The sequence below is a fragment of the Triturus cristatus genome, chromosome 3_1 (genome assembly GCF_964204655.1).
Source record: "Triturus cristatus chromosome 3_1, aTriCri1.1, whole genome shotgun sequence".
NCBI classification, from domain to species: Eukaryota; Metazoa; Chordata; class Amphibia; order Caudata; family Salamandridae; genus Triturus; species Triturus cristatus.
Genome location: NC_140583.1, coordinates 727,187,866 through 727,202,853, shown reverse-complemented (window position 1 = coordinate 727,202,853; position 14,988 = coordinate 727,187,866). Strand labels below are relative to the sequence as shown.

The 14,988-nt window shown below is 40.8% G+C and overlaps 1 protein-coding gene across 1 annotated transcript in view; it reads right to left on the bottom strand.

Annotated features, from left to right (window-relative positions):
- Positions 1 to 14,988, bottom strand: part of EPS8L2 (EPS8 signaling adaptor L2) — a 353,890-nt gene that overhangs the window by 8,124 nt on the left and 330,778 nt on the right. The window contains exons 14-20 of the mRNA XM_085644863.1: positions 13,389 to 13,530; positions 9,550 to 9,647; positions 8,228 to 8,330; positions 7,201 to 7,332; positions 6,105 to 6,225; positions 2,086 to 2,263; positions 1,041 to 1,173 (exon numbers count right to left, since the gene is read on the bottom strand). Coding sequence (XP_085500989.1) covers positions 1,041 to 1,173; positions 2,086 to 2,263; positions 6,105 to 6,225; positions 7,201 to 7,332; positions 8,228 to 8,330; positions 9,550 to 9,647; positions 13,389 to 13,530 — 907 coding nt within the window. The remainder of the gene's footprint in view (positions 1 to 1,040; positions 1,174 to 2,085; positions 2,264 to 6,104; positions 6,226 to 7,200; positions 7,333 to 8,227; positions 8,331 to 9,549; positions 9,648 to 13,388; positions 13,531 to 14,988) is intronic.

The following is a 14,988-nucleotide window of genomic DNA, read 5'->3' as shown; positions in this document are numbered from 1 at the left end:
CAGATTTTGGTGCTTACTGCACTAAAATCTGCATTTTCAAGTAAACAAAGGCCATTTTTGCCCGATAAATATTGGAAGGTTAGACCTGCCGATGTATCCAAAACTCTTAATTGTGGTATGTGCGGTACCAAGAGTTACCACACATATCACAACCAACCGGGTGGCTCATAATGAGGGTCCTAGTCTGTTCCTCAACTCCTGCAACCCAGCTCCCTGTCGCTCACATACCATTCTCAACCTCAACTCAAAATTGTGTTCTTGTTCCCTGTTTATGTTCACCTTCATGTGGTAAATGTCTTTCCATTTCCAATAGCTTAAAATTCCCTTTGAAGTTTTGGCCCACTCTAAAGCAGGGTTTTTTGTGGGTGCAGTGAACCCAAATCCCAATTTATGCAGAATTGTAGCACAGCTTTTATATTACACTTTTGGGAGTGACACTGAAGAAGGCCATTTTAGGCCCTGCCACACAATATGCAGCAGAGATGAAGGAGCAGATCTTCTCGTTATGCTCATCAGAGATTCTTAGCAACTTGTGGACCATCAACCACCACTGCCTGCCTATCCAAGCATATGCGACTCAGACATGTACAGCTATGAGCAAGGATCAGCCTAGCATTCACAGACTGTGGCACATCGGGTAACAGAAGCCCTCTTATAAACTTTCTGATTTTCACTGCTGTAAAACACAGGCTTATTCTCACCTCGTGTATAGCTCAACACAGTTTAATGGGTCTCAACACTTCATATAATTTTCTAATAAAACCATCACTGTTAAAACAAAGCAGAATTTCCTTCAAACTGATGCATTTTCTAAATCACTTTCTCGAAAGTAAAATCTTAATATTAGAATGAAGTTTAGAGCTGTACTTGTCATATGGATTTATTTATTCTTCACCTCTATGGGAAAATCAATTCTTTACAAAACAATGCCATATTAGATTTTGAGTTGAGAACCTAAACATCAATAACTGGTTTAATCAAAGATAACCAAGAATCTATAACTCCACCATGTTGCCTCTCGCACTGCCTCTTGGATTTACCTCTAGTTGGGATTTCTGCACCGTAATCTGGCTGTAGACACGGGATCCCTCTTCTCCGCAAACTTTCTTTAGCTCGTCCTTGTTCAGGGAAAAAATCTGGGCCCCGGTCAGAATTCCGAGTTGGTTTACAATTCTGTAGCAGATGCAGAAGGAAAAACCAAGACATAGTCAGGAACAGTTTTAGAAATACTCTTGGCACAGCAGCAAGGGGAGGGTGAATGGTCTAGCCACAGAAAATGGCTGAAATAAAACATGGCATCTGAAGAAGCCTGCTGCTGTTGGCTAATCATATGAGGAAATGCTTATTTCCACAATTTGTGAAACAAAATAAGTACAGTTAATTAACTTCTATAAATGATGTGCCTCAAGAGATCAATATCTACATTCTTACCAGATTAATAGGTCATCGGAAAAAAATGTAATCAATGATGGTACCTATTTTACATTTTAAGGAGGTGACAAAAGCAATGTAATCAACTATGCATTCAGCCATCAGTCATCTGAGTTTTTTTGTACGGTAGGAATCTACTCTGGTCCTCAAAATGGTAATGAGGATTGCCAGTATGTCTGGAATTAGTGCACAAATAATGAAATGGACAACTGACATCAATAATGCAGCTAAAGAGGAAAAGTGGTTATATGTAAACACAATCTTTTATACTGCGTGCAATAGTGGAGTTTAACAGTTTTTAGACATTTCCAGTTTTTGCAGGTAAGAAGAATCGAACAGAAGGACATAAAGGGATTTGCCACGGATAATGTGATTTGGTCAAGGAGTAGTGCTTTTATTAGAACTCAAACCACAAGTCAATCAATCAATCAGAATATTTGTATAGCGCTACTTGGCACCCCTTAGGGTATCCAGTGCTGGAATAAAAGTCAGAAATCTTACCACTAGATTGCATCACTTCTTACGTAAACAAACAATAGGAACTTGTATCCTTACCTGTTACATTTATAATAACTAAATGAAACCCTTGCCATCTAACTAACAAAGATTTTGAAAGGAGTTGTGCCCTTGCATGCTAGTATTTGGCAGACTTACGTTTTGCTGAACCCCTTCGCCTCGAGCCAGGCTTTCACCTCGTCGGCACTGGAATCAAACGTGAGAGGCACGTAGACCTGCTGCACCTTCCCCACCTTGAAGTTCCGCTGGGGTGGCTGTTTGTTCGCTATCTTCTTTACTAGCTCGTCGTTCACCTCATCCATGCTGTGGATCAACTCTGGAGATAAAGCACCAGGTTAGAGGGCCAGAAGCGAGGAAGGTGGGGATAAGAGAAAATATTACAAGGACCTGGTGTTCATGGTGGATCTCCTTTGACCCCCAACTCTATGTGATGATTCCCCATGAGACAAAACCTAACTCCATTTGGTGATGATAGTGAAAAGAAATTGTAGATCTTCACCAGTATATGTGGAGGTGTGTCTACGGCTGTGAAGATGAACCAATTACTCATACTGAAACTCATTGTGTGTTACCTTTGCATGAAATGAAACACAATAGCATGAACGTTGTTGCCATATGTCCACAGGTGTTTTAAGAGGGAAAGTTTATTCAGCATTGAGAAAGTGAAGATAATTTTGTGTTGCACACATTCATCAGGACATTCTTTCACTGTCCTGATGAAATACCTGTCACTTTTTATTCATAAAAAGTTCATTTTTAAGCTATAATTTCAAAGGGTAGCTACATTTTCAGCTAAAGATTACACACCTTGTCACCATTTTCTGCTATTAAAGCTCTATTCCACTGGCCGATTTAAAATCCTTTGCTTATGGTGCAAATATAAAAAGTCTTCATTCAGGACAAATTTGCACATAATCAGAGTAACTGTAGAGATGTCATTTTTCTAATGTAATTAGACTTTTCAGCACTTGCAGAATTAATAGCAATTTCCTTGTCCTACTCTAGAGTCTAATTTGGGAAGTCTCTTTTGGATTGATAGTTGTGTCCTTTCCTGCTCAACCTGCAAAGTTTAAACATAACACATTATTTTAACTCTAGTCTATCCATTCACTGGTGTTCAATACATTTTCACACTTTGGACCCGCCAGAATGTAGAGCTATTGATCTCATCATGTAACTACAATACTCATTCACCAACAACACATTTCTGATCAATCTGTTCTTGACAAGCTTCCAATTTTGGAGAAAGAGTTTGTGTTAAAGCCACATCACTGTAAAACAATGTATTTGGTGATAATGGCTCTGTTATCGCTGTGCCTGTTAGGGCATTTTGAGTGGTATTATGATCTGTCATACAGTTATAATATGATTGTAAGGCTCTTTCATTTAGAGGCACCAGTAATTGAGCACTTCACTTTGCCTTCCTACTTTACATATTCTCTCCAATTCTCAACACAGTCTAGTTGTGTGAAAGCACCCGTGGTGGATGGAAGATGCGTGGCTGGCTTCTCTCAGTGTTGAATCTTACCATGTCACTACAGAATGTTGGTGTCGGTTTGAAGAGTAACAGACATGGAAAAAGACCGGTTAAACTGATCTATTGCGGCATCTGTTGTGCTTCCATTAAAGGATTGTTTCATATAGGCAGCAGCCTTCTGATTCATTTTGAGACATTCTACCACTGGATATCTCCCCATCATTAGATTTTATTAGACTATGAGGATAGGAAAAATACTGCTTTTATCACTCCGACTGTCACCTGCCAAATTTGCAGAATACCTTTTGGTCTGGCATCTGCTAGCCACAAAACTACTGGAATACAGTTTTAAATTGAATATATTTTCCTGGAGGTCGAAATGTACAGGCTGATTCAAGACACCCTACCAGTAATTACATAGATGTGGATTCTGATGCAATTGAAGAATGTGCTATCGCTAGCTGCGTTGTTGGCCCAGTGGTGTGCCGAAGTATGGATGAATGGAAATTGAACCTGGCTCACAATGGTGTTATTCAAAGTGTACTGGATTTAAAAATTGTCAAAAAGAAAATATTCTAAATCCTGCCTAAGAGCCTCATTAGAAAATTGGTGATAAATTGTCTGAAGTGGCTGGTTTACTGTTTTGGGTGTAAAAGGTTGTTTCTACCTACATCATTAATATAGAACATCATTTAAAAATCCCATGATGAATATCTAGGCTGTACTCTTACAAAAAAGGATCAGAGAAGATTTTTGGTAGCCACAAATGGATACTGAAGTTGAGAAATTTAGCAGAGAGTGTTCCCAGTGTGTTGTGAGTGACAACATTTGTGTACATTCACATCTTCTGAACAGGCTGTCTTGGTCCCTTACCCCTGATCAAGGCATGAGAGAAAGTAGGTGTTGATGTTTAGACCTATTCATGTCCTGCCTACATAGTGCAGGAACATGCTAGTCATGCAGGACCATTTATCTAGGTAGTTTGAGATTAAGTTATTGCGTGAATCCATCTTGGGGTCTCTTTTGTGTTTCTTAAGGGATGTTTTCTACAAAAAGGGAATCCCTGAAATACTTCTTACAGACAATGGAGTCCATTTTACCTCTCAGATCTTGTATGATTACTTGACAGGTGTGAAACTTTTGAAGACCCCTTTGTATCGACCATAGAGAAATGTTATGGTCACACAGTTCAATCGTGTGTTGGTAAATTGTGTTCAAAGTGCATACAATTGTAAGAAGGATTGGCGAGATGCTATTAGAAGCATGCTATGGGCAAATAGTACAAGCCTGCATGTGTCTACCCAAAAAAATTCCAGTTGAGTGGAAGAAAAGTGGGTACAGAACATCAACCCAGTTGGATGTTGAGTGTGTGCGACAAGGACAGTGTTCCTATTGCCCACAAATGAGCTTCAACTAAAAATGCAAATCTGACCTGAGGAAAATGAATCAACCCAAAGCTATGTGTTTTCAAAAGAATAGAAAATGTATTTTGCTATTAGAGATTTGGTCAAAGAGACTCTTTTTTTGGTCAAAATAGGATTGCCAAAGTTCTGTGTTCCATTTCGAGTCATAGAGGTAAGACACAATGCCGTGGGAGTGGAAAGAAGTGTTGAGTGTCATCAGGAAACAGGTTGATGATTATCAAGAAAAAAAGGTCTTCAAAAACGGTGTCTAATTAATCGTTACATCTTAGTCTTAGACAAAAGAAAAGCCCTTGCAGATTTTGTGAATACATTCATTCTGTATTTTCTTTGTATCTCCTGATGTGCAACTGTATTTCATTTTAATATTTTGTCATCATCTGTTCATGTCATTTTTGACTTATCTATTATTAGTTGTAGTTTTATTTTGTTTCCATATTATTTTGTTTTCTATATTGGAAAGTTTGTTAAGGGGGAAAATGTGTGGTGGCTGGTAGATTCTAGCCTAGCTTCTCCCAGTGGGGAATCTTACCTTGTCACTACAGAATGATGGTGTAGGTTTGAAGTGTAACGGAGAAGAAGACAGGCATGGAAGAGAGACAGGTTTACTAGTCTCCTGCAATACCTGTTGTAACTCCATTAAATGATTATTTCACAAGGAAATCAGCCTCCTAATTCATTTGGAGACATCCTGCCATCGGATACTACAGATCCTATTTTGAAACAAAGAGCTAAATGGTGATCTAGATTCCACAGATGGAATGGTACCATATGAAATATGTATTCAAATATCTAAGTTTGGGAGACAAACATGTGGGCTAGGTCAGTAAATTGTAGTCCGGAAGAAGAAACGTTCCAGGTGGGAAGAGGGTCTGTCTTTAATGTGTCTGAATGCACACAACTGACCCTAAGCTCTGTCTCCTCCCACTGTTTTCATTCTCTTCCACAAGACAACTTCCTGCGACGTCTGAACAAAGAAACATCTTCCTTTAGGGGGGTTTGTTAGGAAGCCTGAGGTAGCCTGGGTGCTGGCAAATCAGCAAAGTAACCTACCAGGTCAGGCAGATGTGGAAGTTTACACCTCCAGGATGCCAAGAGCAGACTACCTCATAAATCAAGCGCAACATGTGCCACTTGGCCTGGTGGCTGGAAGGGAGATAGGAGCACAGCAATGCTGGAAGCAGGGTTTGTTTCCATAGGGCCTCTACGTTGTTGGTGAAGGAGTAGGTATCAAGACACTCCATAGAACTAGAACTTACGATCTTTGGCATCCTGAGAAGCTAGCCGTCCTGTCAATTCTCCTCCCCACTTCTCTCCACCATAACTGAGAGCGGGTCCAGGTCCTCGGGGGCTCAGGTCACCTTTGTATTTTGACTGAACCTGCAAAACAAGAAGGTAACTGAGATAAATTTCACGGGCACCTTCATGGACACAGACAGGCGCATGCACATGAGCGCACACATGCACACACACACTCTATGTTGCTCAGGCGCTATGGGAATCCAGTTTTTTACTGTGTGGCCAATCACCCACATTGACTGCTGTGTAATGTCATAAGTCTCCACAATACCCAGACGGATCGTAAAAGCACAGATGTCAAGATTACTCATCACGTTAGGTGCTTGCTGCTAATATCTGGTGCGGCCTACAGGTAACATGTGTCACCCCAAAGCCGCAATTAGGGACCTATTTACCAAAGTGACCACTGTAAATGTTAGGGTTCATTATTATACCACTAGGAACAGTCAGACCAAGTACTGCTTTCAAGGCATGATAGCCAGAAGAAACCGCTCTTCTCTCCAAAATTAATATTATGGCATATCTTAGGCTTTCAAAATACGTCCTGCATGGAACACAAGGCTTCTGGAACACTGTCCTCTTGAAAGAGGAGAACAAGAGGCGTGGTTCAGCTGCGATTCCAAATTACAAGTTTGGTGAATACCAACTTATTACTGTAGGAGCCACATGCCCATTGTTAACCCTGGTGGTGAGCGCCCAGATACCCCTATGGGTGAAAGTGTTCGGTTTTACGAATGCTGTTTGAGTGATTGATGATTTGAGCCATCAGGACCTGGCCACCTGTAATCATTGATTTATGAGATTGTGTTCTTTATTTGGCAGGACTTGCCCAAAAGGAAGAATATGACCAAATGTAATCTGTGATCTGTTATCCCAATGCTAGAATAATAGTACAATGCACATGAGCAGCTTACAAATAGAACACTGCTTTTGGACAGAAATCTTGAGTGTCAGCTGTTTTCATTAGTGGCAGGTGACATATGCCGTATTCAATGCTAAATGTTGGCCTTCATGTTTGATCTTGTATTGATTGCTGCTAAATATGTAAGTAGCTACCTGGCTGTAGAGTGGATCCGGCTGACTGAAAACATCCTCTGCTTTTACCACATCCAGGATATTAAAAGGAACATAGCCGTCCTGCCCGCTCCGTGACCGCAGCTTCCACCACTGCATGTTATCCTCCAGGACCTGCAAGGCAATAGTCGGCAAAAAACAAAAAAGGTCAGTCTCCTAATTGGATGTGAGATCTTCTCTCATTGATTGGCCTCCATCACACTCAGCAGCTTTGCTGACTTCTCCAAAGAAGTATGCAAGGGAATAAGATTAGAAAATAGGCTCCAAGCAGTTGTTTGCCCAAATGACTGTGGGTTACAATACGGGGCATATCACATGGAGTCAGCTTTAAGGTGATATCCTAGCGCCCAGTAAGCCAGGGAACATCTTCTTTAGACATGTTTTTAAGTCAAGCACCTCATTATAGAAGCTTTTCTTTCATAATAGGAAACCACTGGGGCGACATATGGCATACTGCACTGGGACTGGATAAATGCTACAGAGCGTATCTATTCTGCAATTAGTTCCCTTGAACTTCACAGTCTGATCTCCTAGGTGGGCTTGTGAAGGTTGAAATTGGCTCTGGCAACTCTAGCGAGCACAGACCACGGGCCACTGTATGTGGAAAGGGACGCTAGGAAGAGCATGAAGTAGAAAGAATTGGTGGTAAGATGAGTTGATCAGATAGCCATGAGAGTAGTCGAAAGCGTAGAGAGGTCAGATGCCTTATGGTAGAAGACTAGAAGAGGGCCACCATCTGTGCAACCGAAACAGCACACCAGAGGCTTGTAAGATATACAACACAGTAGAAAGCTTGCAGAGAGAAGCCAAATGAGAAAGAACAGCCAATGTGACACAAAAGGGAAATAGGAAAGTACCACAGACACAACAGAGGCAATGCGATGAATTATAGACTCTTCACCAACATGGGCAGTTAGGAAAACCAGAGGCATCCCGCTTAATAAAGAACAGTATTCAAAATGCTTGCGAAAATGATCCTCGGTGAGAAGCTCTTGTACTCACTACTCACCTCGAGTACCTCATCTCTTAGCACTGAGAGCTCATTGGCGTTGCGAGCCGTGAAGTCATATCTGATTTTGGCATATTTCTTCTGTCCTTGTGCCTCCAAATTTCTGCAGGAAAGACAGCAATTGTGGACAAAAAATTAGACCAATTCTTTTAAGTTGTGGTTGCATCTTAGACATGTTAACTTGAAGGCATCACGTCATCCTTGAATAGTTGTAAAAAAGGGGTTCACTGGGACTTTACTCTTGGGCCCTAATAACACATTGCACAGTACTTGCCACCCGTGACTACACTGCAGCAATGCTCCACAAGTATCGCACAAGTACCAGCTAACCACCCATGCTATTGCAAATAACTTTGCATAACTGGATTTACTTGCCAGAACTGCACATGAATTCTCCATTCTGTGGGGTTTAACACACACATACATATGACCTGCTATGAGTAGGTGTTAAATGTCTGCAGGAATTCAGTGGAGAGTGGAGAAGTGAAGAGGGTTAAGGAGAAAAGGAGAAAATGCTGCCAGGCAGGAGGAAGTTCCTTGGTACATGGTCAGACAGGTCCGGAGCTTGACACCGAGCTGCACTACAGCCCACGCCCTAAGTTGATTATACCAGAAGAAATTTCCATCCGGGAAAACCAGTACCAGTGATCCCCCTCCCAGACGATCCAGGTTCAGGAACACCAGTCATCTCATAATTGCGTGGAGCAGAATAACAAGCGGAACTCAGCTCTGCAAAACTCCTATTTGGGGCCAAGGTGTGTGTTGCACAACTCAAGACCTTAACCCACCCCCTCCCTCAAGCTACCAGTACAACATACCTAAACATGTATGTTTGTAAAGCACACATTCACCCTTTGCGGCTTCTTGGTACTGAATAACAGATGTTTATTATTACCCAACTCAATGGCACTTATTGAATTGCTCTCATAAGGATGAAAGGTTGAGTGAACTAGCCAGGTTTCAAACATGTGAGCATGAGGTAAAACACAGATGGCTCGTAGGGGAACAATTTTCCACTGAGTAACCAGACCTGAACAACCTAAACATATTCAGTGCCCCTTGATGCGTCCACACCAATTTGGAAAGGATTATAGCAATAATGGTTGTAGGATAATTAGTGACCTTAAAATGACAGCTCAGTAAAAGGGAATCCATCTTGGGTTAATAGCTTCCAACAGCTACTTACTGCCGCCAGATAATCTTCATGTACATCCGCCTAATAACATTTACATGCCACTAGGCGACAGTTAATGGGGTAAGTCAGGACAAGAAGCTTCGACAACAGATGTGGAATACATTGTGAAAGAGTATCTCTCATGTACCTTTGTGGACCAGCATTTGGTTTGTAGGCATCCACTTGTTCACCAGCCTGACCTTTTTTGACTGACGACTTCCTAAATGGGTGTCCATTTGCCGAACTCTGCAAAAGAAAGAAAGAAATTGATTTTGAAAAGTATAATATTCCAGTTTTATGCCCCCATGCTCATCTACAAGCATCAATTGGCTACTACCAATGCTAAATTTAAAGGATGGGACCATATGGACTCAAAACATATCGACCGAACCTACTGTAAAGAAGTGGTAGCAAAGCCAATAGGTCTGACTTGCATTTTTAGTCCTGATTAAAATATTTTTTAAAAAGCCTTTCACAGTATTCAAAAACAAAACAAAAAGTGATTGCTTTCTGTTAACAATATATCTATTGGATAAATGCGAAGATAGAACTATTGAGGATAGCACTATACAGGAGGTGGAATGATACCCCAAACAGCCAACAGCATGACGTTAGACTAAGCTCACTCTATGAATATTTTAAAAAAACTGATGACAATTGGCTTTGCAGATTGCAGACCTAAAAAAGGGACTGTTCCTTACATACTGAAATAATAAGGAGGTGGAAAACATAGGAGAAGTGTGTAAGATGTATAGAACACCTATTAGAAGAATGAAACATGGTGTAGAAACTTGAGAGCGTGAGACTGGCAGGTAGTGTGATAAGTATCCTTCCTTGTCATTACATGGATCAAGTCTCTGAAGATGCTCGCGGTCCACTATTCCGATACGAGCCATAATCGATCGTAGCCCTGGATAGCTGTGGTGCGATACAGGTACCCTCGGAGATTTAAATCACCAGTGTGTGCACAATGTGTGAGCTGGTTTTGCAGTGGAATCAGCTAACACCTTGGTAAGCTTAAGGGCTTCTCCATGTAATTGCATTGTCAAAGCTGCTCTTCTGGTTGTTATGGAGCCTGTTGTACCATTTCTTTGCTGGATACAGAGCATGAGCTATGGAAGATATTCCTTCCAGCCCTGGTGGACAGACGTTTGGAAGAGAAATCTCTAGATCCATACTATGCGTTGAATGGCCAGCACTCGAAACATTCAGCGGGTCATTCTGCTCTCAGGCATTGTAGCCTCCAAAGCAGCCTATGCAGGTAGCCCTCTACTACTTATTACCACTTGCTCTTTTATCACTTCTGGAAAAAATTTAACACGTTTACAGTTTGTTTCTCTCAAACTCCAGAAGAGATAATTTGTAATTCACACACTTGTAGCGGTGGCAAATAAATGGATTCCCACCGACAATGCCACCTTTTGAAATCTGCCATGATGGAAAATGTGCTGTTATTGACTGCGGAGTTGAATCTTCTTGGAGTCAGGCATGTTGCATTTCGATAGCCTAAAATGGCGACCTGGCGTCAACTACCCTTTATATGTCCTGCTCTGGGAAGCCCATCTTTAAACCACAGCCAAGGCTTGTGTATCACTGCGAACCAAGTGTATCTCATGCACATTAAAATCAATATCACATCAAAGTAATGCAACGTAACATTACCTACAAGTTTTAAATTGTGGTCTGCATGGTAAAGTACAAGTCATGCTTATAGAGGCTTGAATATAAAGATAGTATTGATGATAAGGAATTAGAAGCAGGTAGATCTGGTTTTAGATACAGTCATAGCAGGTACCACTAGTCTGAAACTTGAAGCATTCCTGAGGTAGGAAGGATTAAGCATTTAACAAATGGCTGAGTAACTAAAAGGAACGACAAAGACTCCAGTGTTGAACAGGTTCTATTTAAACATAAAAATATATTTGAATCCAGATTGTTTTCATACAATGACTTCAAATGGAATTCGCAAGAACTCAGGTTGGCAGGGATTACATGGCCTTGCTTTTGTGCATGATAAAGCCATGCTTCCCATAAAGTAGGATTATGAGGCCCTGAAGGTAGCCTACAGGGCAAAGTTGTCCGCTGACAAGTCTGTGATACAGTCAATGAAACTACTGAGTATCTGGCATAAATACTTTGTGGTAAAATCCCATGTGTAGTTAGCAATTGCGATATCAACCCCAATCACACAGGCCCTGTGTCGATCTGCCTGTATGTATTTCCATGCCCCCAGGTCTAGGGAACACCGAACCTGACCAAGCGTCTTTAATTAGTAAGATTTAATGCCTGGGAACGAGATGTGCGCCACTGCATCTCTGCTCGCTGTCTGCAATCAATGCTCAAGCAAGGTCGGTGTTCCCTGGACCTGGGAACGTAGAACTACACGCAGGCAGATTAACACAGGCCCTATGTGATTGGGGTTGATATCGCTTTTGCTAACTACTGGTATTTTCCCATGAATGATATATGACAGATACTCATCAGTTTCTTTGACTTTATCACAGACTGGTCAGTGAACAACATTACCCGTTATGATAATAAGTTGGACAACTATTGCCCTGAAGATACCCCGAGAATTTTGTAGGGGTCGAAACATCGACATGGTTTCACTTGGTTGTTGATCAATAATAGATCCACATGTTCCAATGTCATATGCACATGTGTTTGTCTGTAAATACTTACAACCAGCGAACTTTTGCATTTTTGTGTCTTTTTTGTATAATATGTATTTGTTTACTCATCGGAACACTGCGTCGTTTGCACTTATGTTAAGAGTTGTATTATTATCTGCATAGCTATTGAAAAATAATACAAAAATAACCACAGAAACTTTTTGTCAGCAAGGCTTTGAGTTACTATTACGTTCTGAATGAAATACTACCAAAGTGTGTATGTACCACTTGGTGCTTCTAAGTGATACATTAAATGGTGGCTTCCCTAAACAGATGTAAGAGAGTTGCCTTTTGTTATGAAAAGAGTTCCACGGTGGATTCTGTTTACCTTATACTAATACTGGCACTGGTCTTCGTGGGTATAGAAGGCGTTGTACTTGTAAGAATATACATAATTTCTGAAGTCTGACACAATCGTCCAATGTCCAGACCTTTATACCACACAAATGGTTTTAATGACTTATTGAAATTTAAAAGAGCATGCCAAAATATTTTGCAAAACAGCTGCCTGATTGGCGCTTTACGGTAGATACAGTAGGGCCTGGTGCAGGGTCATACCACTGATGAACATAATAGTGTCAGGATGCAAAACTCTAACAAAGAGAGCCTTGAGCTAGTCAATAGTAAAGGGTTCTCCAATACTGCTGAGCAGATCCTGAAATGTGTTGAAAATGTGGAGATCTGCTGGCACAGGTTATGGATGCTCATACCTAGACTCTGGAGGACGTAGACAAAAAGGTGATGGAAAACAATTATTGTGGGGCCATTGCTTTTTGAAATACTACTTGCCTTCTAGGAACAAGAAAACTTTAACATTAACACATTGTGTTCAGCTTTTCAGGCGCATGCTTAAGATGACAATGTGAACATGCTGCATGTCTCTACTTCATATATGATATAGAAACAGCTTCTTGAGATGTGCTCTTTTCGATGATGCTTTTTCAGGGGACGGCCAGATGTAATAATGACATAGAAACATTCTTGTGGCATCTTTTTTGTTGAGCACGCTGTGGTGCTTGTTGGGAAATTTCAGTCTCACATGCTTGAATCCCACTGACTAAGTTACACACTTGGTAACTGGCTCCTGGCAGCGACGGCCCAAAGCAAGATGGCTGTGGTATTAGGAAAGAGAGCAAGAGCTTGAATTGGAAAACAAGATGCGGAACAGGAAGTTAAGAAAACTCAGGAAATAGTGACTGAGTGAGGCAGGAAGTCACATTGAGCAGTCCTTGTACTCAGGATTACAAAAATAAGACAAATGAGAGCAGGCGAATAAATCCTTGTAGGACGGCCATACCCAAAGCTGACTACTGACCTGGTCTTGTCCCAACGAATCAGGCGGGTGTGAGATTTCCATTTCCCAGGGGGCGCCAATGAAGATGTCGAGAGGGGGCTGCCAGCCACTGTGGAACTTTGGGATATACTGCGGCACCACGGGTTCCTTCGGCCACTCAGCCCTTCAACAAGGGAAAGGAAAACACAGTGAACAACACAGAGTAAGTGGCAATGCTCAGTCGGGTAAAGCAGATCAAACATTGTGTGATGACCAGCATAATAGCCTAAGCCACTGACGTATCAAAAATCCATTTTGCATTCCTTAAATAGCAAACTTTAGGTAATCACTATTTGAGGAATGCAAAATGGTATGTCAGAAAATAGAGATTACCTAATAGCGATTACTAAAAATTTGCAATTGCAATTAGGTAATCGCTATTAGGTAGTAGTACTCCATTCGTTCCTATGGGCTCCATAGGTGTGGATGGTTTTGTATTACCTAATTTGTGATTATCTAATTTGTAAATGAAAAATTTGGTAATGCAATACCAAGCGTGCCCAGGGACTAAGCCCCCCTGAAGCAACCCCCAAACAAAATGTGCACTTCGAAAAATGCATTTTTGTGCATTTTTCAAACTTTGCACATGGTTACCATCGACTTGAAGTCGATGGAAATATCTTTTCCTAAATGCACAGTTTGCATTTAGAAAATGCTTGGTACATGTGCTAAGAGAATTGCAAAATGTGTTTCCCTATTTGTAGTCGCAATTTTAGGTAATCACAATTTTTGGGATTACCTAATATTGCGACTACAAAGCCTTTCATACATCTTGAAAGGCTATTTTGCATTCGCAAACAGCTGAAATTACCAATTCGCACCACCCTTTCTCAGTTTCCAAAAGAGTCAGACACTGCCTTTACAGCATGCCCAAAGCTGTAATGGGTTCAAATAAGGGCACGGCACATACTGCCTGCTGAGTGCGAGTCAGACTCGAAAGCTTTGCCATTTTATTTTGTACAGTTTTTTTCATGCATGAGATTATATGAGCAAACAATTTCGTCACGAGTGAGCAACTCAGTCCACCTGAGTGACCTCATCTATCCGGCAACTCAATCACTTCAAATTCGAATTTTATATCTAATTAAATGTCTTACACATGTATCAACTCTGCATGCAGTAATTCTCTGCATCGCTAAGAACGTTAATAAATAATTCAAAACAAGAGTGATCGTCGCAAAGGAAAACCAAAGTAACGTTTTGGGAAATTATGTATTTATTTCCAAGTCCGAGGGCTAAAACAACTATGGCGAAAACATTGCATTATATCTATTTCATGGTGTCAACTCATGAAAGCATAGTCTGAACTGATAGATTATTTTTTCTTTTTTCTTACATGGACATTCGTTTTCCAAAAAACGAAATACTTTTGGGTGCTTTTCCCGTATCCATTCTTTAATATGTTTTGCTACATACATTATCATTTGATTGCTATTTATTTCCAATATGTTTTTGACCTTTTGTTTGGAATTCACCAAAAAACAAGCATTGGGAAATAGGTCAATAGGTCTGGTGTTGGTTTCCAACATTTTGGCTTTCTGAATGCTTTTTTTGTTTCTTCATGTTTAAAAAAAAAAACCAG